Raw genomic sequence first — 27205 nt, 5'->3', positions numbered from 1 at the left:
AGAGACCTGACACTATGAGCTGTAGACCCTATGAGCCCTAGTATAGCTTGAGAAGCCAATCCAGCGTCCTAAAACAGATGACCGGCAGGAGATGACCGAACTGACCCCTCTTAAAGTGTAAATTGCAGGTTAACCACCACAATCAATTAATGTGTTAATTAAAGTGCTCAATATATATATATATTTAAAAATTTCTGTCTTAAAATGCGTTAAAATAACATTTATTGGGGTTTCTTCAAAGGTAGCATGTTTTTTACCGTAACTGGGTGATGACGTCATAACAGGGAGTAGCAACCCGTACTCTGCTAGATTCCTACTGTTTGCGGTTTGACTATGGAGAACGACTGGGAGACTGAAGAGGTGGGAAACCATCAAATTCTTGATGGACCACAGCCCTACAATTTTGAACCAGTCAGGTGTGAGAGAGGGGAGAAAATTGTCAGAAATCATGGCCCTCAAAGAGTTATTAATGCTTGGTGTGAGGAAAATTAGTGGAGGGTTGGCCAGGTTTCCTGGTGAGTAGCTAGAGCTGGCCTAGGTTAGCCTGGTGCTAGCCCGGATAACATTATGAAACAAGCTAAAGTCTTTTCAAAATCTTGCTGTCATGTAGAATAGCAAGAAGGGACAACAACTGAAGACATTATTTACTTACATGGTGTTAGTGGTCCTAATCAGAGCTGTAGAGATGCACACACTGCACAGGCACAATGGCGCTTTTGCTGGCATCTGTTGACAGAACGCGATATTGCCTGTGCTAAAACGCAACTAATTAACAATGCTCATTGTCAGAAAGAAAAAAAATTATCGATGTCCCTATCGCTGTGTTTGACAGGTGTTTGTGTGGGCTATGCCACCCAATGAAATCGGCAGTGGAGAGTATGTGCTGTCGTGAGGCGAACGCGTTTTGGAGTTTAGTGGAGCAGCTCGACCCGCGACTTTGTCACAGAGGCACCAGTAAAATCAGCTCGCTTCGTATCCACAAACTTCACCCAGGCACGAATCAGCCGTTTGTCCTTGGGGAACTTTTGGAGCCTCTGTCCCGTATTAGAAGTATTTGTACATCCCGCACAAACACAATAGTTCACCATTTTTGTTACTTGCCGTTAGACTAACGGTAACTCTAGGCTTGGAGTCCCTGTTATGACGTCACGCCCAGCCTAGTGGAAGGGAGGGGGCGTGCTTAAAACCACTGCAAAATGTACCAACTTTTCATATTATATTCGGCATTTTAGTATAAAAAACATAAAAACAATGGTGGGCGGTTCTTATCTTTATGATTAATAAGCACATTGCATTATCTTCGTGAAAATTTTAACCTGCAATTTACACTTTAAGCCCTGCTTCTGCGAGTCAGACACTGAGACTAGAACTCGCTGGAGGGTACCGAAGGGAGATGGGCATCATAGAATGAGGTGTTATCCATTTCCCCCTGGGAATTCACCATTTATTTCGTCAGAATGAAATAACTTCTCAAAGATCAGATGAGTATATATTTAATTTCCTCAAATAAATAAAGCCAAATATCAACAAGGCAAGTAAACACGGCCTGGATGAAAAGCTGAATAGTATATTAATACAGACATCTAACTCATCAAAGATGAGTACTTATTTAATTTTCTCAAAATTAAATGCAGCTAAATATCAACCAGACAAGCAGAAACGGTCTAGGTGAAAGGCTGAATATAGTATATAGACTTCAAATAAGAGGAGTATTTAACATTTAATTTCATCAAAATTAAATGCAGCAAGAACAAGCAGACAAGAATATATGGTCTGAATCACAGGCTGAATTTTCATATTATAATCTCAAACAATAAAAAATACATAATTATACAACAATTATGCACACAATCATAAGGGAAAGAGAGAGAGGGAAATTCCTGTCTGCTCAATTCCCTACGCATATTATACATTGCGGACCTATTATCTACACGTTGCTTCGGCAAATGTGAGATGAGCCACTAGAATAGATTATTATTGCAGATATGCAGACCCATATTCTACGCGTTGCCTCGGCAAATGCGTGATCTGAGCCATTAGATTCTTATTGTAGAGATGCAGACCCATAATCTACGAGCTGCCTCCGCGAACACGAGATATGAGCCACTAGAATCTTATTTCTGACCCCGTAATCTACGAGTTGCCTCAGCACACGCGAGATCGAGTGACAGAATCTTTATTGCAGACCCGTAATCTAAGCACTGCTTCGACAAACGCGAGATCCGAGCCAAATAATCTTTATTGATTTTCTTCCCTCGAGAAGAAAGCCAACAGGAGAGCTAAAAACTCTCGATAGTGCATATGTTACACGTCGGGAATTTATGAATGAACACCATCAGCCCCCTTTTACTAGAGCTGACCGTGTATTTTCCACACCCAAACAAACAACACATGAATCGCGTGTGTCCCCACTAGAGGGCAGGGACGAACACACGATCCAAAACTGTTTGCCCGCCATTATACTCCTGTCTAGATTTTATATATATATATGCTTGTGGACAAACAACAATAAATAGACAGAGACAGATTCACACAGAGCGCTTGCTGAAGGCACAGAAGCTAGCGCGGACTGTTTTCAGGGTGCTTCTTCTTCTTCTTCTTCTTCTCTTTCTATGGCAGTTGGCAACCAGCTTTTCGGTGCATTACCGCCACCATCTGGACTGGAGTGTGGATCAATGGGTCAAACTACACTTCTTTAGATTCTTTTAATTAACCCTGTTGTCTTTAAAAAAGAAAACAAAATATGAAAACAAATTTCGCCAGATCCTCTTTGCAATATTTCATGTAAATTTAGTGTCATCTGGATCTCACCAAGTTGTGATATCAATCTTTGTCTAGCTTGGTGGTATTTAGGACAATTCATAATTACATGCTCTACTGTCTCTTGACTATTGCAGTATTCACATATTCCATCCACATGCTTTTCATTATAAATAAAGTTCTATCTAATCCTGTATATCCTAGCCTCATTCTAGACACCATATATTCTTCTCTTTCAGGGGTGCTTTATAGCTTCCTTGTCTATAACGTCACATGGCGTTCCGTCACGCCATTGGACTTATTTCATAGGTGCTTCATGACGCAATCACCCAGGGGCGTTGCCACAGCGTCTCGACGCAGCTCGAGTTCCGAGAGGGAACACACATATCATGCATTTATCAATGCTATTGAATATCCTCCGAATATACTTATAACCTGTATTAATATATCAGGAAATGTAAAGGATAAACACATCTGATATATTTGTGGTATTGTTTTGCATTTTACTAGGTAAAATGCAAAATGCAAAACAATACAATAAAACAAAACAAAACAATAAAATGCAAAACAATAAAATGCAAAACAATACCCATCCCCCCCCCCTCCCCCCCCCCTCTCCCCCTCAGACAAGGTCATGACAGGTCCACATGGCTAACGGGTCTGTAGACCAAGAAGGGACTGGATAATATACGATACCTGGCTTAAAGCACAAACCTTATGACTACAACTGATGGCCACTTTTAAAAGTTGCAAATACAAGCGTAGGCAGAGACGTGATGACATGCGCCAATTATCCGGAAGGTCCGGACCATGTGTTTTAATGGGCCCTTCCAAGACATCTTGGAGTGGAAGGTGCAAGTCCACATTCCACTGGAATGTGCATAATACAGCAGGAAATCGATTAAACCAGGCAATAGGCATTTTAACCCCCCCCCCCCCCTCCCCCCTTTCATTTCCATCTTTCCTTTTCTGCTTTTCTCTTCTATCTATCCCCATCTACAGTATATCCCTTCTTCTCTGTATATGCCTCTTATTTTATTTTTATATTATTTATTTATATGCCTCTTATTTTATTTTTAATTTATTTATTTATATATTTTATTTATTATCTGTATTTATTTATTTTACAGTAAATAATAAATGATAGCAATAACATCATACATTGGCTACTTTACAATACTACACATTCTGGATGGGGAGATATACAATGTGTGTGTGCGTATTGCTTTCTGTTTTATGTTGTTTATATGTTTGTTCATTTGTTTTCTCTTGTATTATGCATTCTTGTTTGTCGTTAACAAGCTTATTTGTCTGATACTTGCTTTTTCGACATCTATATTTGTCTATATTTGTTTTTTGCTGTTGTTTTCTTTATGCACTTATCTGTATTGCATTGTTTGCTAATAAAAAATATAATAAAAAAAGTTGATTAGATAATTGCATTTGAAAGATTTTACTTTCCATAAAAAAAATTTGCAATAGATTTGTAAAAGGTGTTTTTATATATGTTTGGCCTGGGTTCTTGTTGCATTTACACTCTGTGTACCGTCACCGTGGAGACTGGTGTCGGATTCTTTCGAAGCCTCGACACGATATGGCACATTTGCTTCAACTGTTTTAGTGTTCCACGAATTCTCGATCTGCCCACCACAACATAAAATAGGTGTAACGTTGTCAGTCCGATGATGAAGACGAAAGGCAAAGAAGATCTGATAGAAGTCGTTTTATTTAAATTAAGAAACCAAGATAGACTCAAATAATCCAAAGGTTAGCAATAGCAACGAGACCACATGTAACACGCAATACACCAACAATACTGGACAACTGAAGTGAGCACACAGAGGAACTTAAATACACAGTTATAATGAGACAATGACAAACAGCTGTGATAATTAATGAGTGTCCATGGAAACTGATGAGTGGCGAGAAACTGAACAAAGGAAACAGGCAACAGATGAATACAAACTAAATGTTCATGAAAACAAAACTAACTAAACATAATTGTGACAACAGGGTCCTGAGTTTGAATTACAGAGACTTCCTATTAGGGGTGTGCCATATCATACTGTCCACGATAACACCGGTATAAACGTGTACATGATAAAAAAAGTGTCATATAGCGATATCAATGATATAGCTACGCGATGACATAGGCCATGGCGCATTTACTTTCCTAGCTCACACAACAACAACACCTGTCTGAGAGTAAGAGCAGCATGTTAGCCTTCGATGACGATTTAGTACCTAAAAAGGGAAGCTACTTCAATAGTATTTTAATAATTCCCCGAGGTCTACCACTTATAATGCGGGAAATTCCCCCGCAAACATTGATTCACTTTAGCATGTAGATTGTATGAGTAGCCTAAATGAATCCACACAGATTATAAAATCAAATGAATCATTTTAAAACTTACTTTCTCTCTCTCTCTCTCTCTCTCTCTCTCTCTCTCTCTCTCTCTCTCTTTCTCTCTCTCTCTCTCTCTCTCTCTCTCTCTCAATTCAATTCAATTCAATTCAATTCAATTTGCTTTATTGGCATGACTGTACATATTACAATATTGCCAAAGCTTGTGACACATCGTATAATAATAAAGAATAATAAAGTATTATAACAACTTAAATTTAAATGTAAAAATTAAATTAATTGCAAAAATTAACAGTGTAACAGATTATAATTTCTGTGAACATTTGATACCACAGTGTTTTAACATATATATATATATATACACACACACACACACACACATTACTGAGGGTCACTGTGGTGGACAGTAGGGAAACACACTGAGGTCAGATACACACACACACACACACACACACACACACACATTCACCTGCTGTCTCTCAGGCTGTGGCATACACACACGTATCTGGCAGCCAGTGCTGCTGTGTGTCCCTCTCCTAGTATGATCTTTATCTGATCTACTTCAGTCATGGCTGTAAAGTTCTGTATTAAGTGAGTGAGTTTGTTGAAGTAGAGGTCTCTGACTGAACTGTATCTGTGACAGTGAAGGAGGAAGTGTGTCTCTGTCTCGATCTCTCCTGTCCTACACTGAACACACACCCTTTGCTCTCGGGGTAACCAGCTCTTTCTGTGTCTGCCGGTCTCGATGGCTAGAGACTGTGTTCACTCAGCCTGTACTTGCTCAGGATCCGTCTCTGCTTTGTGTCTCTCACACTCTGGAGATATTCTTCCATTTCATAATTTGATTTCAGATTTCGATAGAATTGTAGTTTACTTTGTGTTTTGGTTTCTTGATCCCAATGTTCCAGATATGTATTTTTAGACAGTTTGATAATTTGGTTTATTCTGATGTGTGTGTGAGACGCAGTGCTGGTCTGAGACTGGTTAGTGTTAGTAGAGTTAGTCGGGTTAGTTAGTCTCAGGACCAGCTGACTGAGGAGACTCTTTTCGGGGTTCAGTTCTTGGGTTTGTAGTGCTTTAAAATGCAGCGTTTCTGTGGGACTTGATTTTAGATGCATCCAGAATTTGAGGGATCTTTTTTGCATATTAATATTCAATGGGAATCGGCCTAATTCTGCCCTACATGCATTATTGGGTGTTTTCCTTTGTAGTTTTAGTATCATTTTGCAGAATTGTGTGTGTAGGGCTTCTGTTGGATGTCTGTCCCATCTAGTGTAGCTCTGATCACTGAGTGGACCCCACACCTCACTTCCATTACTCTCTCTCTCTCTCTCTCTCTCTCTCTCTCTCTCTCTCTCTCTCTCTCTCAATGGGTTGCACAAGGTAATCGCCGATACTACACTCTCGCTTTTAGTAAACATTCAATTGTCACTTGCACAATCCGGCCAGCATTGCATCGTAACTAAAGTTTATCATTTTCACTTCTTTTTAAGTCTTATCTGTTTGAACATTCAAGCGATTTTTAACTATCCAGTACTCGCGTGCTCTTAGAGATGTTTTTCTCTGTGTACATACAGTAAGCGTCCTCACAAACAGCTTGCATGTAACAAAAGTTATTTCTCGCAGATTATATCGCTTTATCAGGAAAAAAACACGCAAAATTGTCTTGGTTATACTCGTAAACACATTTTGTTATGTCTTAAAAAAAGCATAAAACGCATGTGACAGTATAATGAAAACAGGATCCGTGCACTAGCTCTAAAAGTGACAGCAGCCATATGTTGCTGCCATTAATGTTTTCGTCAAAACAACAAAGGTAGCTTTTATTGTAAGAAATCAGAATTAATAGCCTACGTATTTAATTTAGTCAGGAATCAGGACTATACGTGTTATTTTTACCTTTGATGACCTTATTCAGTTTCTGTAGTATTTCTGAAAACTAGTGTTAGACCTACCCCAAAAACTTTTCTCTTTATTTCTCTTTATTTGTATCTTTATTATTTTGCTACTTTTTTCAATTTAATTCAAAGATTGAAATCAAGCTTCTTTATGTTGTGTAAACTCTTAACAACAAAATTACCCAGTTGTAAAAACGCAACGAGTGAGCAAACATTTAGGTGAGATAAATGTAATAAAAAAAATTGTCAATAATTTTTTTTCTATATCGTCATAAATACCATTTTCGCAAATATTCTTTGTTACTACACAGAGAGGATTCTGCGATGAGCTTTTTTTCTGTAATACAGCCCAAGTGAACCCAAACCCAGAGTAACAATGATTTCAAAAATGATAAATAAAAAAATAAACAAAAACATCAAAATCATTCATGTACATCCGTGTATGTATATCATGAGTTGTATGATACTTTTTCGAATCTTTCGCACATTCAAAGCAATTTCGCTAGATTGCAGACACCACTCACATTGATACATCGGGTAACTTTTGAGTAGCTTATGGGTCATTTTTCAGAAGCTCCCTGTGCTTTACTCCCTCCCTGCTGCCAGAGGTCCCTTCCACCTCTGTCCACAAGTGTCCTTACCTGCTAGAAGCCAAACATGGACCAGGATTCATGCTATAGCACAGGTAAACAAGTCAGTAAAATGCAATTATGCAATTACTTTGTAAGGGTTAAAATGTAAATTTTATTTATTTTCAATAATTAATATACAGGTCCTTCTCAAAAAATTTGCTTATTGTGATAAAGTTCCTTATTTTCCATAATGTAATGCTAAAAATTAAACTTTCATATATTTTAGATTCATTGCACACCAACTGAAATATTTCAGGTCTTTTATTGTTTTAATACTTATGATTTTGGCATACAGCTCTTGAAAACCCCAAATTCCTATCTCAAAAAATTAGCATATCATGAAAAGGGTCTCTAAACGAGCTATTAACCTAATCATCTGAATCAACTAATTAACTCTAAACACCTGCAAAAGATTCCTGAGGCTTTTAAAAACTCCCAGCCTGTTTCATTACTCAAAACCGCAATCATGGGTAAGACTGCCGACCTGACTGCTGTCCAGAAGGCCATCATTGGCACCCTCAAGCAAGAGGGTAAGACACAGAAAGAAATTTCTGACAAATAGGCTGTTCCCAGAGTGCTGTATCAAGGCACCTCAGTGTGGCAAAAAACGCTGAACAACAAGAAGAGGTGACCGGACCCTGAGGAAGATTGTGGAGAAGGACCGATTCCAGACCTTGGGGGACCTGCGGAAGCAGTGGACTGAGTCTGGAATAGAAACATCCAGAGCCACCGTGCACAGGCGTGTGCAGGAAATGGGCAACAGGTGCCGCATTCCCCAGGTCAAGCCACTTTTGAACCAGAAACAGCGGCAGAAGCGCCTGACCATGTCATTCGGAAATCAAGGTGCCAGAGTCTGGAGGAAGACTGGGGAGAAGGAAATGCCAAAATGCCTGAAGTCCAGTGTCAAGTACCCACAGTCAGTGATGGTCTGGGGTGCCATGTGAGCTGCTGGTGTTGGTCCACTGTGTTTTATCAAGGGCAGGGTCAATGCGAGATACCCCTCGCTGCAGACTGTAGCGCGGTGACGTCACGTAGGTACGTCATGTATGTACGTCACGTATGTGTTACCACGCATGCGCAAAGTATACGCAAGTGCGCACGCGCAATTCATTGCAATCAATTCCGGCGATGGATTCGATAGCAGTAAGTCAATAAGCATTATTTATGCTGTTTTAACAATTGTGCTTTTGTGTTAACGGCTTTTAATTGTGAGATGCCATAGAGCGCGTCATAAATGTTTTAGATTTAAAAATAATAAGTTATGATATGTTTTATGATGTTATATTATCAAAATGACCGGGTTTCAGCGAGTCTTAAAATGATATGTAGAAGTCTTAATTCGCCTTTAAACAAATTAAGCCTTGAAAGATGTTTTCAAATAGAGCAGAAAGACTTAAATTAATTAATTCATGTAGTTGATTGTTGCATCCATTGCAAAATAATTGTTGTTCAGTATCAGATCGTACTGTAAAAGTTACATTCCTGAATGTAGTGAATATACTGTAAGTTAGTTATTGAACATTGTATTTTGCTAAAATAAAATTCTTTGTGATTCTCCTTAGTTGTTTTTATCATTTAGATAGCATAATAATGTATTGAGTTCCCTTAGATTTATTCAATACATTTTCTTTACTCTTAAAAAGGTATTAAAGGAAATCTTAAATTGACCCATGTGACTGGCAGAAACCCTGTAATCTCAGATATCGAGGCAAACCTTAAATTGATTGTTGATGTTCTTTTCTAGATGCATGTTAGTGTCCTTAAAAAAGGTGAAAGCATTAAAATAAATCAATGCACCTCATGTTGCGACAAATATCACTGTCCATTCTGTGAGACCTGGGTTTACAAACCAAAGGATTTTAACAGTGTTGTCAAACATGTGGAGCATCATCTGCAGACAGCTATACGGGAAGATGGTTTGTGAAGTTCTTTAACATCCATACAACATATTATTTGGTTATTATATTTGCATCTTACAATGGTTTTGCTTACATTTTCAGATTTCATTATCATCAGGTGCAACCTAAGATGCAGAGATAATTCACATTTTCATTGCTTATACTGTTCCACCACTGTTTTACGTAAAGCACAATTAGAAATTCACCTCTCAAATTGCAAACAAAAGATTCAATCTCTGCAAAAAACGGCAGCACCAACGGTTCTGATTGGTAATGCACCTCAACCCTCAGGGTCTGCTCAGACAGCATCCCTACTTCAACTGCAACCTCAGCCTTTACCAAGTGGACCACACACGTCTGTGTCTCCTACACCCTTTACTCCACTGTCTCAACCTCAAGTATTTAAGGTACCATCACTTCCATCTTCTCTGAGTATTCATACACCTCAACCCTCAGGGTCTGCTCAGACAGCATCCCTTCTTCAACTGCAACCTCAGCCTTTACCAAGTGGACCACACACGTCTGTGTCTCCTACACCCTTTACTCCACTGTCTCAACCTCAAGTATTTAAGGTACCATCACTTCCATCTTCTCTGAGTATTCATACACCTCAACCCTCAGGGTCTGCTCAGACAGCATCCCTTCTTCAACTGCAACCTCAGCCTTTACCAAGTGGACCACACACGTCTGTGTCTCCTAAAGATCATGTCCCAAGTGGTTCAAAAAGAATCAGAGTGAAATGTATTCACTGTGGAATTGAACTTAACAAGAAGAACCTACGCCTCCACATTCAAAGAAAACATACAGATGTGAAACAAACAATTACAAATGAACGACACTTCCTTAGCCAGTGCATTGACAATGAGAATGGTATTTTTGCTGTTCAAAAATCTTTCTTTGGTCCTTCACTGCCAATACATGTGCAGAAGAGGGCATGGGGGGCAAACCACAGAATCATGTGTGAGGTAGACCAGTGTAACACAAACACTGACTTTGCATTTCGAAGTGGTTTGAAGGCATTTGAATGCAACCATATAAAATCCTTGGCTTTCTGTCCTCGGAGCACTGATGACACTATCACTCTAAATGAAGAAGAACTGATGGCGATGGTGCAACAAAAGTGGTTTGGTGAAGACAGAAAGAAGAAGTGTATTGAAAGGCAGAAGGCAGCAAGTATTATAGGTGTGCCACTCTCAGTGGAGGTGACAATTGCTGGACCCTCTTCAAAGAAATATATTTCAGTGTATGAACCAAAAACATCCTATTATAGCCGGCTTGGAAGAGTGATTGTTGTGTTTGACTCCAAAAAAATCACATGGAGTTGCCCATGTAACAAGACAAAACAGTCATGTGTGCACAAATCAATTGCTAAGTGGCACTTATTTCAAACTCAGAAGTCCCTTTTTAGAAAAGTAAGGACCACAGAAAGAACTGATCCTGTCCCGAGCTGTCAGCACCAAACAGAAGATGTACAAGATCAACAATACCCACCAAATGATGCAAGCTTAAAGAAAATGGTGTTTTATTTATTAAAAGAAAAAAGACTTCCTGCAGACCTTCCAAAGGAACTGATCAATGGCCTTCAACCTAAGTGTGAATTCCCACGCAGCCTAATTCCACAGGAGACTTTCTGCTCACAATGCAAGGGGAATCAGTTGCTAAGCGAGCCGATTCTCATAACATCCAGAGCGAAGATTTTGACCTTCACAGGAGTTGTGGAATGTAAGTAAAATCTTTTTTTTTTTAAATAACAATGTTGGTAGTAACTGCAGTTTGAAAAGCAAAACCCTCTCTTTTAAGGGATTTCCACCTACTACAAAGTCTGCATCAATTGCAGAATGATGTTTCGTTATCAAGAGTTCACAGATGGGATCCATCATTTTAATGACCACCTGCTGATTTCTTTGCATTTATGCATGATTCTTCGTAATGCTATTCAGGTATGTTACCCATTATAGTACTGATAATGCTGCTGAAATAAATTATTGAAATTAGAAACATTAAATGTATTGCATTTGAAATCCTTTAAGCTTAAGATTCCAATTTGCCTTTAAAATGTTGGATTTGTTCTTGTAGAATCACACTGCTGTTAGCAGAATCCTGAGCCTGCTTGAAGCCACTGAAAATGCCAAATTTCCCAGCCATGACACTGTGCTTCATGCTTACATTCACTTTGAAGCACTGACAAACCATGATTACATGTACTCCTGCATCAACTGTGGATACTACCCTAAAGTGGTAATCATGGACCTCCACAAAAAAGGAGTATTCAGTGTGCCTTGTAAGTTACTTCACTGTACATCACCTAGAAATTATATCTTTATGCTAGTTTTTCTCATGAATTCCATTTGTGTCTTTTCAGTCAGTGAAATAAAATCTCCCCCTGATGACTTTGAGGGAGACACCAACAGTGTGTCCTTCTGGGAGCTAGTGACACAAGAGATGGTTGGACGGGGATTTCTTCAAAGTAAGTTGTTATTTTCATTATTATTATGGTGGATTCATTGTTTTTGTTATTAATAGTGTTGCTTGTTAACTTGTGTGCTGCACAATGTGGTTGTTAATATGGAGACACTTTATAAATGCAAGGTGGCAGGAAAAACCCCTTCGTAGTTCCTCCAAGTTACGATTGTTGGGCTCCATGGATTGGTGTCAACACAAGGAAATCTGAAATGGTGTTGAACACTGAATTTGCAAAAATTCAGAAAACCAAGCCGTGTGACATGCTTGATCTTCATATAACTGAAGAACGACTTGGAGATGAGCTCTTCAAGATGAAGGTGAGATCCTAGATAATACTGTTTAATAAAGTAGTAGTCGATGCTCTTTATTTATGTCAATGATGGTGTAGGTTGAAGCCATACGGAAACTCTGCAAAGAGTGTGGTTTGGAGTCGAAAGGATCTAAGATGGACCTTGTGTTAAGGTTAAGAGATGAGATGCAAAACCGCTCCTCATATGACAAAGTGTTCCAACAAATATGGGGTGCTTCTGGTAAGTTATATTATTATATATATTATTATGTATCATTGATTTAATGTTGTATTCATTACAAAAGATGGATAGCAATAAAGGGTCCAGTATGCTTGATACAAGCCTTTACAACATGAAACATTTCAAACAACAGTTATATTTCTAAAAGTTAAAGTTTCAACTACCTAACACTTAATTGAACATTATACTAATTATTTCTTTTTTTAGGTGGATGGGCAGTAATTACTTGTCCCTGTGGAGTAGTTTACTCAATTAAATTTAACATTAGAGCAGAGTCTCCAAGAGACTTTGCTGATTTGCTCTTGTCATGGAAGCACTTACCTAATGTGTCGATATATGATTTTGCAAGAGGACTAGCAACACACACTAACCTCCGGGACCCAGAGACTTTACCTTTTAGCCCTCATGAAGGCAGACTTGCAGAGCCAAGCGCTGAAAATATTCAGCTGGCTAAAGATAGCAAGTTGACAGTGAATTTGCCCTGGTTAAAAGTCAAACAGGTGGAAAAGGATCCCACCTGCCATCCTTTAACTGGGTCTTCTGAGCATTATGTTCTGTACGACCGCTTTCACGAGTGTAACACAAAAGACCCAAAAGATGTCCTCAGAAGAGTTGACTTAGTCCCAGAACTAAGTGGATGGTTAAATACCCAAACTGCTGAACAACTCTTTGCTGGCATGCGGAAGAATAATTACTTCATGAACATGCTCACACCTTCAGCAAATGTTTTCTTAATGCGCAACATAATCCACCTCTACAACAAATCACAAAATGAAAGTGTGAAAGAAAACCTCAGAAAAATTGTGTCACCAAATGATCAGCTGACCTTGAATGATAATGGTCAGGTTATTGTAGGTAAGATTTCTCTTATTACTATGTTTTGTGTTAGAGCATTACTTCATATATAATGCATCAACTTTTATTCCATCTTTTAAAGGCACACCTCCAGAACCTGTTCAAATTGACGAGAAACCCTCTGGAGACAAAACACAAAGAGACGACCAATGTAAGCATGTACTTTATTATTTTTTTATGTTAAACCAGATGTTTTTTTTTTATCAATTTATTCCCACTTTTATGTGCTCCTCAATCCTTATATAAAAGTATATAATGCATCAACTTTCACTCTTTCTAAAGGCACACCTCCAGAACCTGTTCAAATTGATGAGAAACCCTCAGGAGACAAAACACAAAAAGACGACCAATGTAAGCATGTATTTTTTAAAAATAAATTGTAATTTGATGTTAAACCAGATATTTTTTTAATCCATTTATTCCCACTTTTATGTGCTCCTCAGTCCTTAAGTGTTCCACGGTGGGTATTGCTGATTTGCGACATGTGCAACCAAACAAGGTATGCTGGAAACAGTCACCCAGTACAGTCCAGCTGAACCAGGTTAGTTAGTTTTTTTTTATTACTGTTAGGTTTCTATTATTGTTTTAAGACAACAACAAAAAAGAGATACATATTGTGTTCTTCACTTTCCTTTTTATAGCTAAACTATGCCTTGATGGAGACGAGACCATCAAGGGAGTTTTTGGCTTCTGTTGGAAACACAGTCCTCACAAGGAAGGATTTCCTTGCTTTAGGATACCTTCGTTGTGTTGAAGCAACAGTGAGAAGCAGCAAACATACTGTATTTTAACATTTAACCCATACAGTACAGTACAGTAGTATGGGGTCTAATAAATATGTCCCTGAATGTTAACAGATTTTAAATGCATTTCTTTTAACGTTAACAGATTTTGAATGCCTGTCTTTCAGTTTTGAAGGATATTGCTGACCTTCAGGTAATGCAAATAATTACTTTGATCAAATATTCTGTATGCATAATGTGTGTAAAATGGGAATGTGGTTCCTTTTTTAATTGTTGCACTTTTACTTAACAGGGCATAATGGTCCATGTCTTTACTTCGTATGCGACCGTGACTTGGTTGCCACCCTTGTGTGCTGACCCAATGTCTAATGTTCCTGTGAGTATCATTGTAAGGTTTTGTAACTGAGGCAGTATGAAGCCATTTTAAAAATAATTAAATTCTAAATGTTATATCTAATTTTGTGTTGTTTTATTAAGGAAAATCTAGCAAGGCATGACTTCATTCTGCTGCCTTCCTGGACTGGAAATCATTGGATGATCTGTGTAGGTCTCAAAATAATTATTTTTAATGTTCAAATAATCAGAAAATTCTGCTTAGTTATTTCATACATTGAAAATGTAAAGCAAAGTGTTAGCACTTGACAGTTTATGTAAAAGTTACACTGTTTTAGATCATGAAGCCAAAAAAGAGGGAGATCTTTTGGCTTGATTCACTCTACGGACGTGGCTTCAGTGATTGCCGTTTCATGAACAGTTACAGGTCTACCGAATGAATGTTCAGAGTTCATGAGTTCGGGGTTATGGTAGTTCTGTTTTAAACCATATCCCCATTTTGTGTTGCTTTTAGGTTCCATTTTCTTGCTTGATGGATTCATTCAGATATTTTGTGTGTGTATTCAATGTTCTGTCTGGCTTTAGGCCCTGTAAGAATATCAGAGCTTTCAAAATTGTTTTACACTTTCAGGTCTAGCTTTGTCAAGCACCCATATAAGTTTGTCTTAACTTTCTTTCTTTGTTTTATTACACTTCGCAGACAACTAGCAGAACATGTAAATCCTGGGCCATGGAGGGAGTACAGCTGTGACGACATTACAGTAAGCAGCCAGCAACCATTCTAAGCATTACAGGCCTGCCAGCTTTTGATGTATTAACTTCATCATTATTATTATTATTATTATTTCATTTTCAGGACATTCCCAGACAACAAAATTCCAATAACTGTGGAGTGTTTGTGTTGATGGTAAGTCATTGTAACTCAAGTCATACCAGAAAGTATAATAAATGCCCTACATCTGAAAGATTTTTCATTTAGTTTTTTGTTGATTGTATTAACACACATTTTAGTATACTGTTTTACATTTCTTTAATGTCTGATCTGATGTGCTTTAATTCATATTGTAGTATGCTCTCTACATTGTAATGGAGGGGCGTTTTGATTTCAATGAAGTAAGCCTTTATTTTATTTAATTTTTTTGAAATCCTTAGTTAGCAATTGCTAATCAGTGCTCTTTTTTACAGAGTGACATGCTAACAATAAGAAGATGGTGGTGCATGTTTCTGCTGAGTAACTATCCTTTGAAGTAAGTTAGATCAAGTTATACTGTATGTAAAATGTTGCCAACATATCTGTGAACATAAATGTAGCAGTTTAAAATAAATAAGTGTTTATAGATTGCTAATAAATTATTTACATGTATCAATCTTAACAAGTGGATTTCAATCCTGGTCTTGGGGATGTCATTAAGAACAAACTTAATTCATGAGACTTTATATTTTAAACATTTGAAGATCAGACACTGCAAGAAAAGAACTCCGGAAAAAGAGGAGAGTAGAGAGAGCAGGTATTGGTTCCCACTTTAATTCTTGAACAGTACAAATAACAGGGTTTTAAAATGATGCTACTCTTATTCTTACTCTCCAATTTAGAGGTGATGGAAACCCCCCTGCCTGTTGATTACTTGACCAAGGTAAGCACATCATAAACTCCTGTCAATCTATCAGTTACCCTTTTTAATAAGTCGTATGTAAAGTTACATTTTGGACTGTTTGTTGGCTACTTTGGACAGATGCCATCTGACATCCTCTGGCGGATCCTGATGGGAGTTGTCACAGACGACGGCGATGTGGCTTTCTGGAGACTTTCAATGACGTGCAAGGTTTTCAAGGACATTGTCAGCAAGCCCAAATTCAGAGAAGTGGTCCACTTTGTATGGCTTGACAGTAAGTTCTTTAAATCTAAGTTGTGAGTAGTGCAAAAGGTACTTGAGAAAGTCTGTCTTTCCGTCCATCTATTTCTATCTGTCTGTGCGATCTATCAATCTGTCTCTCTATCGATCTATCTCTATCTGCCTATCTGTCATGTCTATCTGTCTCTCTGTCTGTGTCTGATAGACTGTATTGCCTTCAAAACTTCAAGCTTTTAAAACTACCGGTATTTCAAACTTTCAGGATAGGCGTTCTCAAGCCAACCTAAAGTTTGTTTTGACAAACTATTTTTTTACTAGTTTATGTTGTTAAGAAATGTCTCTTAGGTAATTTACAGACGAAGCCAATAACTTTGTTTAAATATAAAAAATAAAAAATAAAAACCTTGTATGACTCTGTACTATGTTAATGCCTTTCTTTAAAATGATTCAATATTGTTTGTTCTGTATTTTATCTAAATTAGGTGTTGTGAACTGGAGTGCATTTTCCATACAATACAAGCAAGAGTTCCGGGTGCCGTACTCGTTAAGTCTGTGATTGCACTGCGATGCACAATACAAGGACTGCCCACCTGGGTATGTGGGTAATGGCAGAAGGGGAGTCCTGCGTGGATTTTATTCTGATAAGAATGTGGAGGGCTATTGCTCAGTTGATTGTTTTTTCAATGATGGAGGGGAATTTCAAGCTGAGTAGGTGTGTGTGTGTGTGTGTGTGTGTGTGTGTGTGTGTGTGTGTGTGTGTGTGTGTGTGTGTGTGTGTGTGTGTGTGTGTGTGTGTGTGTGTGTGTGTGTGTGTGTGTGTGTGTGTGTGTGTGTGTGTGTGTGTGTGTCTCTGTGTCTGTGTGTGTGTGTGTGTGTGTGTGTGTGTGTGTGTGTGTGTGTGTGTGTGTGTGTGTGTGTGTGTGTGTGTTTGTGTGTGTGTGTCTGTCTGTCTGTCTGTCTCTGTGTGTGTGTCTCTGTGCTCGTGTCTGTCTTTGTGCTTGTGTGTGTGTGTGTCTGTCTCTGTGCGTGTGTCTGTCTGTCTGTCTGTCTCTGTGTGTGTGTCTCTGTGCTCGTGTCTGTCTTTGTGCTTGTGTGTGTGTGTGTGTCTGTCTCTGTGCTTGTGAGTGTGTCTGTCTGTGTACAGATGTATGTAATTATCTGTATTTGTACACTTGTTTTGAAATAAAAGTTATCACTGTTATGAGTTTGGTTTTTTGAGTTGGCATGAATAATATTGGATACAGAGATTGACAATGTACGCTATGTAGTTGGTTTAACTTCAAACTACTTTATTGGAATAAATGTTTTATGATAGCCTATATAATGCACAAAAAAATAAAAAATTATTAACTATTAAAGGGGAATGATTAAAATAATATATAAGGTGCCATCAATGTTTACAGTAGTTTTGTAATTTACAAAGTGAAGTGCAACAGAATGTGAAAATAAACTTTAAATAAAATATTACACAGATATTACACAATATATACTCTGAAAGTTTACCTTAAATCAGGCATAGTTAAAACTATGGATGTGCACTGTACTCCTTTTTGCTTCTTTCATTATTACTTTAGAGTTTTTTTTAATACATTAACATTTAAAAAAAAATAGTATGTCAAATTTGCGCATGCGTTTCGCGGGACGTCAAAACACGTGACGTAACCGCGCATGCGCTGTCACCGCGATATGGCGCATGCGTGGTAACACATACGTGACGTACGTACGTGACGTATTGTATACGTGACGTCACCGCGCTACAGTCTGCAGCGAGGAGTACTTGGTCAATGCAGCTAGCTATCATGAGATTTTGGAGCACTTCATGCTTCCATCTGCTGAAAAGCTGTATGGAGATGAAGATTTCATTTTTCAGCACGACCTGGCACCTGCTCACAGTGCCAAAACCACTGGTAAATGGTTTACTGACCATGGTATTACTGTGCTCAATTGGCCTGCCAACTCTGCTGACCTGAACCCCATAGAGAATCTGTGGGATATTGTGAAGAGAAAGTTGAAAGACGCAAGACCCAACACTCTGGATGAGCTTAAGGCCGCCTTCGAAGCATCCTTGGCCTCCATAACACCTCAGCAGTGCCACAGGCTGATTGCCTCCATGCCACGCCGCATTGAAGCAGTCATTTCTGCAAATGGATTCCTGACCAAGTATTGAGAGCATAACTGAACATAATTATTTGAAGGTTGACTTTTTTTGTATTAAAAACGTCTCGGGTTATGACTATAACCCTTGTTCCCTGAGAAGGGAAAGAGACAATGCGTCGTTGAAAACGACTATTTGGGGACGCTCCCTTAGCGTGCGTCTCTGAAGTATGAATGAAACTATTCCAATCCTGATTGGTGTTGCGTCATGACGTAACATGTGACGGCATAACCGGATGTATAAAAGCAACGCCGGCACAGACACACACTAGCCTAGCGATGAAGCAAGAAGCTCTCAGGCCCTAAGGGGCGTGGCAGGACGACGCAGTGTCTCGTTCCCTTCTCATGGAACAAGGGTTATAGTCATAACCCGAGACGTTCCCTTTCGAGGGAACTCGCACTGCGTCGTTGAAAACGACTCTTTGGGGAACGAATGCCCACTAGGCCACGCACCGAAATAGGCCTGCCCTGGAGTGAAACTAATTCAGGCACTCAGCTAGGACGAGAGCACATGTGCGCCAGGCGTACTAGGGACGTGTAGACTATAGAACCTAAAGAAAGTGTGCGGCGTAGCCCAACCGGCTGCCTCCCAGATCTCCTGGAGGGGAACTCCCGAGAGGAGGGCCCTAGAGGACGCCATGCCTCTAGTCGAATGAGCCCTTATGGCCAGAGGTGAAGGCAAATTGACCTCAAAAGCCAAGGCAGTAGCCTGCACAATCCAGTTACTAATAGTTTGCTTGGATGCCGGGAGCCCTCTCCTACGTGAACCAAAACACACTAACAGTTGGTCCGACCTCCTCCAAGAAGAGGACCTCTAGAGGTAAATACTCAAAGCTCTGACGGGGCAGTGCAAAAGAAGCTTCTCTTCTTCTGCCGACACATGAGGTGGAGGATGGAACACCTGAAGGGTTGTAGACCTAGCCGTATTAGCAGGCACTTTAGGCACATAGCCCGGTCTCGGGTAGAAAAGGCCTTAACCTTGCCAGGGGAAAACTCCAAGCAAGTTGGTGTCACTGCCAGGGCTTGGAGATCTCCCACCCTCTTAAGAGAGGTTATGGCTAAGAGAAAGACCAATTTGTAAGTAAGATCTTTAGGCGAAGCCGACTGAAGAGGTTCGAAGGGGGCCAGGGATAACCCTTCCAGAACCACTGCCAGGTCCCAGGCCGGAACCCTGGACCTTGTTGTCGGTCTCATCCTCCAAGTACCACGGAGAAAATGAATGACCAGTTGGTGCCTCCCCAGAGGCCCATCACTTAATGGCGCGTGGAAAGCTGCAATAGCAGCCACATATACCTTAAGCGTGGAAGGGGAGAGACCCACAGAGAAACGATCTTGAAGAAACTCCAGAACTGAAGCCACCGGGCAGTTAACTGGGTCTAAATTATGTTCCCTACACCAAGTGACAAAAACATTCCACTTGAGGCCATATAATCTCCTAGTAGACGGAGCCCTAGAGCTAAGTATGGTTTCAACCACCATAGATAGACCAGCATTTAGGTACTGAACCCCCTCAGAAGCCAGGCCCACAGTTTCCACAGCTCTGGGTGAGGGTGGAAGATTGTGCCCTCCGCCTGAGACAATAGATCCCTCCTCAGAGGAATCTGCCATGGCTGAGCTATCAGGAGTGAAATTATGTCTGAAAACCATACAAGTAGACTGATGCCCTCCTGACGGACCCTCTCCAGGACTGCCGGAAGCAGAGCGATCGGCGGAAATGCGTACAGGCGAAGCCTCGGCCAGGTCTGTACCATGGCATCCAACCCCAGTGGGGCTGGATGTGAGAGGGAGAACCAAAGTGGGCAGTGGGACGTCTCTCGAGACGCGAATAGATCCACTTCCATGGGTCCAAACCTCTCCATTCCCCGGGCCTCAGCCCCTGCCTTGACAGCATGTCTGCTCCCTGATTCTGAACCCCCGGAATATACATAGCTCTGATAGACAGTATTTTCCCTTGGGACCAAAGAATAACCTGATGCGCCAGTCTGCACAGAGGGCGCGATCTGAGTCCCCCTTGTCCATTCAGATAAGCTACCACTGATGTATTGTCCGATCGTACTAGGACATGGTAACCCTTGATGTCTGGAAGGAAGCTCCTCAGAGCCCTGAACACAGCCAACATCTCTAGACAATTTATGTGCCAAAAATGATGATGGTCCTGCCACAGACTCCTGGCAAAGCTGCCGTCCATGACCGCGCCCCAACCAGTGAGGGAGGCGTCTGTCGAGACGGTTTTCCGGCGACATGACGCTCCTAACACTGGCCCTTGGGACAGGAACCAAGGTTTCTTCCATATTATTAGAGAACGAAGGCATCTGCGCGTTACTCTGATTATACGAAATGGATTCCCCTTGGGGGAAAACCCCTTGGCTTTCAGCCACCACTGAAGGGGTCTCATGTGTAGAAGGCCCAAATGTATAATGTTGGATGCCGCTGCCATGAGGCCCAGCAGTCTTTGAAATTGCTTTACAGTGGTGGCCTGGCCTAGCTTTAACTTGGACACCATCGCCAGAATGGACTCGATACGCGCCGGAGACATGCGTGCCTGCATCGTAGTCGAGTTCCACACAACGCCCAGAAACGTTGTGGACTGGGACGGTTCTAACACACTCTTCTTTGTGTTGAGTCTCAACCCCAATTTATGAATGTGGCCAAGGACGACATCTCGATGCCGAACTGCCATTCCTCGAGACTGGGCCATAAAGAGCCAGTAGTCGATATAATTCAGTATGCGGATGCCCTGAAGTCTTAGTGGAGCAAGTGCTGCATCCATACATTTGGTGAATCTGCGGGGAGAGAGTGCTAGGCCGAACGGAAGAACCCGATATTGGTAAGCTTCGCCCCCGAAACCGAACCTCAGGAACCTCCTGTGACATGGAAGGATGGATACGTGAAAATAGGCGTCTTTTAGATCTATCGTGACAAACCAGTCCTCGGATCTGATTTGACTCACGATGACAGGAATAGTGAGCATTTTGAACCTGAACTTCCTCAGAGACCGGTTCAAAACCCTGGGATCTAGAATTGGCCTCAACCCCCCATCCTTCTTTGAAACTATAAAGTACCAGCTGTAAAATCCGGACTCCCTGTCTGAATGAGGAACACGTTCTATTGCCTCCTTTAGCAGCAGAGATTGCACTTCTTGTTCCATCACCTGAGCCTGCTCTGGAACCCCTGTAGTCTGCACCACCCCAGAAAATTTGGGGGGTCGGTGCCCGAACTGCAGTCTGTACCCTGACTTTATTATATGCAGGACCCATGCAGATATGTTGGGAAGATGATACCATGCCTCTACAAAATCTACTAAGGGAACCAGCCTCTCGAGACTGGCCTCTGGTCTTTTTCGAGCATCCTTCACGACCCCCTGAAGCGGAAGACCGGCAGGCTGTAGTCGATAAGGATTTCGTGATCATAACTGATGCTCGTTTTTTATTTTTTGAGAAAAACGACGCACGGTGCGTTCGCTGGAAGATGATGCGGCCCGAAGCGTCACCAACGGCGGGCAACTCAGATCGTTTCCTTGAGGGCTCCGCTGTGAGAACAACCTCGGTTGTTCTGCAACGGAGGGGACAGCCCTCAGAGGTCCCACCAGCCCTCAGAGGACCTCTTTCCTGAAGCCCTCCTAGCCTGAAGGACATCCCTCAAATCACCCTTCTGGCTGGGGGGCTTCTGCTGGGAGCGTTTCCTCCGTTGCCAAGCTCCCGGAGGAGGGGCTCTAGAGGAAACGCTCTCCCTTTGCTCGGCACGGTGTGAGGAACTGGTTGATGGCTGGGGCTGATGTTCTTGCCCCACCCTACTCGATTTGGACTTGGATTTACGGGGGAGGAACTGCTGGAACGCCGCAGATTGCTTCTTCGCCTCCTGAAACCTGTCGACGACCGATGTAACTGCGTCGCCGAACAGGCCAGAAGGCGAAAGTGGCGCATCCAGCAAAACAGATGTATCTCTTTCTTTTAAACCTGACAAATTCAGCCACAGATGCCTCTCCGTGGCCACCATAGCTGCCATAGAGCGGCCAATGGCGCGGGCCGTCTCTTTAGTGGCCCGGAGAGACAAATCTGTGGCCTTGCGCAACTCCGCTATATCTTCAGGAGTTGGCCCCTCCCCCTCGTCCAAATCTTTCAGAAGGTCGGCCTGGTTTGCCTGCAAGATAGCCATAGAGTGCAGACATGAACCAGCCCGACCTGCCGCCATGTAAGCCCTGTCTATTAAAGCAGATGTATCTCTGCAGGGCTTACTAGGCAGCGGCGGGGTTTTAAGGGAAGATGCCGCCTCAGGAGAGAGGAATCCGGCTAACATCTCTTCTACTCTAGGCATCTTCCCATAACCCATATCCTGTGCCCCCACAACGTTGCTATAATCAACGACAGATGGAAAGGAGACACGGGACGAATGCGGTTTATGCGAAGGCTGAGGCTGAGGCTGTGCTGAACGCTGGGTGCTGGTTCGCAGAGGAGGCTGGCTTTGTCTCTCGCGAGAATGGCCTGTGGCGGAACTCGAGCGTCGCGGCAGGAAGAGGTTCATGGCCTGCGTGGTCTTCTGCACCTCAGAGAAGTGGTCAACGATCCTGTTCACCGCTGGGCCGAAGAGACCAGTGGGGGAGAGCGGCGCGTTCAGGAAGGTGGCTCGCTCAGTTTCCCTCATATCCGCGAGCGTTAACCAGAGGTGCCTCTCTGTCACAGTTACGGCTGTGGCTTGTCCGATGGCTTGGGCTGCGGCTTTGGTGGCGCGGAGAGAGAGATCCGTCGCACTTCTCAGGTCCGTAACCGCAGCTGGATCCCGGCCCTTCTCATCCCATTCACGGAGGAGGTCGGCTTGCAGGATCTGTAGCACAGCCATTGAGTGTAGATTGAGTGTAGAGCAGATGCGGCCTGGCCGGAGGCGGCATAAGCGCGGCCGACCAAGGCGGACGTGGCTCTGCAGGCTTTAGACGGGAGGGCTGACCGTGACCGCCATCTCGCAGAGGGCGGGCAAAGCTGCGCTGCGACCGCCTCTTCCACAGGGGGAATAGCCGTGTACCCTTTCTCGGCGGCGCCGTCCACTTGGAAGAGCGACGCGGAGGCCTGTGACTGAAGTCTCAAGGAAAATGGTGTATTCCACGACTTCGTCAGCTCCGAATGAAGTTCCGGCAGGAATGGAGCGGGCCTAGTTGCTGAAGCTGCGCTGCGGCGACTCTGAAGAAAACAACCGTCGAGCCTGTTCGGCGCGGGTTCCTTTGGCAGCGACCACTCGAGCCGAGACGGTCAACAGCCTGTGTCAGCAGGCGCATCAGTTCCGCATCAGCTCCAGCGCGGGTACGGGTAGATTCCTGGATCGATGAGGTGGCGGAATGAAGCGACCATTACTCGCTGTCCGATGCCAGGATGGAGCAGCAGTCTTTCGTGGCGTGTTCCTCGGCCTCATCCTCCGATGCAACGGCAGTGAGGCTCGTAAGCGGCAGCTGCGCGTCGGTGAGGAGAGGTGGGGAAGGCGAAAGCGAGGCTCGAGGGAGGTTCTCCGGTGAGCGCGTCGCTGTGGCCACAGGTTCCGGTTGTCTCAGGGAACGGCGCTTCTTCCTGCGCGGTCCCACAGAGGGCGGAGTGACCGCTGCGGTGTTGAAGGCCTCGAGTCGAGCCCGCAGGGTCGACAGCGGAAGCTCCTCACAGAGCTCGCAGCCCCCGGACATGAGGGCGAGCTCTGCGGGTTCCAGGCCCAGGCAGAGAGCGCAGATAAGGTGGCGGTCTCCGGCGCTGAGCAGGGCTCTACACGAGCCGCAGGAAGTGCGAGGCATCTTTAAAAAGACGCTCGCTGCTCTTTTAGAATATATATATAGCAGGCAAAAAGGATACGTTGCCGGATAGCGTAGCTCGCACGGATGGCTGAAGGTGGCGAAGACGGCCGGCTTCCTCAGCGCTGTCCTAAGCTGGCTGTTCGCTGTTCGACGGCGGCGGTGGCTTCTCTCAGATCCAGGGATGCGAAGAGCTCGCTGAAGAGACGAAAAATCAGGGAAGTCAGCCTACAGCCCCTACTTTTATACGCTAAGCCACGCCCATTCTGGCGGGCTGTGACGCTATGAAGGCGCGGGCGCCCTTCATTGGGCGTGACGTCACGCCGGGCTCACTGGCAGGCTGCAGCAGTTGCCCGCAGGGCAGCCAATGAGCACGCGAGATGGCCTGCTCTAGGTCTGCTAGCTGCTGCACTGCGTTGACAATGAATACAAAATTAAAGATAATTTTTTGGCTTCAGTATCTCGAGAAGATGAATCTTTCCCGTAGCGTAAGCTAAACTTACGCAATACGAGAGAACCTCTCGTAAGAGAACGCATCATCTGACGGACTTTTGACAGCTTCAGGGCTGAAAACTACAGAACGCATTTCCTCATTTTTGTATCCCCACTTATGGCAAGTGCATTATGGGCATTGAAATTTCAACACAGCCCTTTTCTCTGTTTCCTCTTCTACTCATGTAGCACAGATTTAAAAAAGATATATATACTGTGTAGACCGCCAACTTTTATTAAACCCTCATCTTGCCAGTTGCGAATTACCCTGTAAGACATCAAAATAAAGTTGAAAATCAATCAACTATGTAATGCAGCTGGTGAGTTTACATGTATCTGATAGCTATTATAATGGGAAATTATCCACAGTGAGTTACCAGAATAGGCACTAAGCAGTTTTTGAGGCCAGAAACATACAGTATGAAGTTTGAAAAGCCAAAAAGAGACTATTCTCCGTCTCCTATCAGGGGACGGGGCCCACCCGCGGGCCTTAGCAAATTTTTAAGGTGGCCACAGATTGACTAAAACATATTTAAATAAAAAATGTTTAACCTATTAAAATAATCTAATTCTAATCTAAACTGAAATGCAAAAAAAAAGCATAAAATCAATAAAAAAAAAAAATCATATTTACCGCAAAATTTACCAAATATCAGCCATTTTATGTTCAACAGCAGGGGCTCTTTGAGTCAAAAACCAGTCAAGAACCACTGTTATATAAAAAACTGTTCAAGGAAGCTATCAAGCATGTAATATTTCAAAAAGACCAGAACAATTCATTCAATTTCTGCTAAGTCATGTCCTTATCTTCTCTCTTTTTGTCTCCTGGCATTGCTTGTCTGCTTGCATTACTGTAAGGACAACAAAGATGGCTGGGGTGAACACATTTCTTCATGACACATGCACAGACATCTCTCTCTCTCTCTTTTTTTTGTTGTTTTTTGTTGCAGGTCTATTCTCCTTTTAGTTTTCCTGTCTGTATGCATATGATGAAACTTACTTCTCATTCAAACGATACTGAAGTAGTCAATTGGGGTTGGAACAAAAGCTCAAAGTGTCGACCATTTGAACTTTCCAATAAAACACTTTCATGCACTCTTATTCTTAATGTAAGATCACAACCTCACACCCACACGCTCTCATGGGATCGTTTGCGGCCAGTGCGATACGACCTCATGTCATGTCATGAGTGTTATGCCGCAGATTGCGGACGGTGTGACGGTACCTGTCGTACAAGCTCAGCATCTCCCCAGAGCAAATAGGGATGACAAAACACCACAGGTGGTGTCACACTCGTGTCAGGCAAGTTCGGAGCAAAGTTGGCAAGACACGAGCTGACAGATCCGTGCCACAGACTCTGAAACATACACACACGCACATTCACACAACAGAAAGAAAGGTGGAGACAGAGAAATACACATAGTGGTGCTGAGGCTTCACCCCTGTCAGATGTCAGGTTTGAGCCCAAGTCACACACACACACACACACTCATATTCTCTGGCAGTCCTCATGCTGACAGGACTGTCAGTTCTACTTCTCGTCCACCCGAGTGTCAAGGATTATGCTGTCCTATTCAAACAAGCATGTCCTCCAAGAGCAGTGGCGTGTGGTGGTCTTCTGAAATGAGGAGACGATGTTTTATCTCTGCACTTGTTGTTTTTTAGTCCATGTAAATTCATGATGTTTTAATGGTTTTATGTGACACTGAAGACTGGAGTAATGACTGCTGAACATTCAACTTTGCCATCACAGGAATAAATTGCATTTTAAAATACAATAAAAAGACAGTTTGATAACACTTTACAATAAGTACTAATTTGTTAACATTAAATCCATTAGTTAACATGAAGTAACAATGAGCAATATATTTTTCAAAGCATTTATTAATCATTGTTAACGTCAGTGAGTAAAAATCAAATTGTTCATTTTTGATCTTAGTTCACAGTACATTATCAAATATTAACAAATATAACTTCGGTTTTAAAAGATGTATTAGTATTAAGTATTGTGGGTTGTTAGTTTATGTTAACTAATGTAGTTAACTAATGTTAACAAATGAAACCTAATTGTAAAGTGTTAGCAAAAATCCTACCAACCCCAAACTTTTAAATGGTATCAAAATTCAAATCACATTTTAATAACATTTTGTTTTGTATTATTTGTTGCATTGTTGATTTTTTCATCTGAATTTTTAAGGCAATTTAATTCACAGCATGTGGTTGGAAGGAGAGGTTTTACAAGAGCAATAAGTCTTATTTTCAAAGTGGTCATGTTTCTGTTTATAATGACTAAATTTAGTGCACACTAATTAAAACCTTGTTCTTACAATAACCTTAAAGGGATAGTTCATCCTAAAATGAAAATAAAGTCATACATTGCTCGGACTGATGCTGTTCTGATGACGCATGCCCTTCTTTCTTTTATAGACCACAAAAGGAGAATTAAAAAAAAAGTAATAATTCCG

The 27205-nt window shown here is 42.0% G+C and overlaps 2 protein-coding genes across 2 annotated transcripts in view; one reads left to right on the top strand and one right to left on the bottom strand.

The window, feature by feature from the left end:
- The window catches only part of mtnr1aa (melatonin receptor 1A a), a 96922-nt gene that overhangs the window by 33054 nt on the left and 36663 nt on the right, over window positions 1–27205 (bottom strand). The window lies entirely within an intron of this gene.
- Window positions 9799–15071, top strand: LOC143713981 (uncharacterized; the record flags this gene model as incomplete). The annotated part of the gene is made up of 12 exons (XM_077204904.1): window positions 9799–11275; window positions 11354–11493; window positions 11630–11834; window positions 11916–12020; window positions 12143–12333; window positions 12405–12546; window positions 12754–13401; window positions 13484–13552; window positions 13684–13752; window positions 13845–13942; window positions 14043–14162; window positions 15063–15071. Coding segments are annotated over 12 exons (3273 nt in total), but the record flags the coding sequence as incomplete, so codon positions are not given.

Source organism: Siphateles boraxobius, unplaced genomic scaffold (genome assembly GCF_051911475.1).
Source record: "Siphateles boraxobius isolate OS27281-9 unplaced genomic scaffold, OSU_SipBor_1 53, whole genome shotgun sequence".
Taxonomy (NCBI): Eukaryota; Metazoa; Chordata; class Actinopteri; order Cypriniformes; family Leuciscidae; genus Siphateles; species Siphateles boraxobius.
Note: the sequence above shows the minus strand (reverse complement) of the source record. Positions and strands in the feature narration are given on the sequence as shown.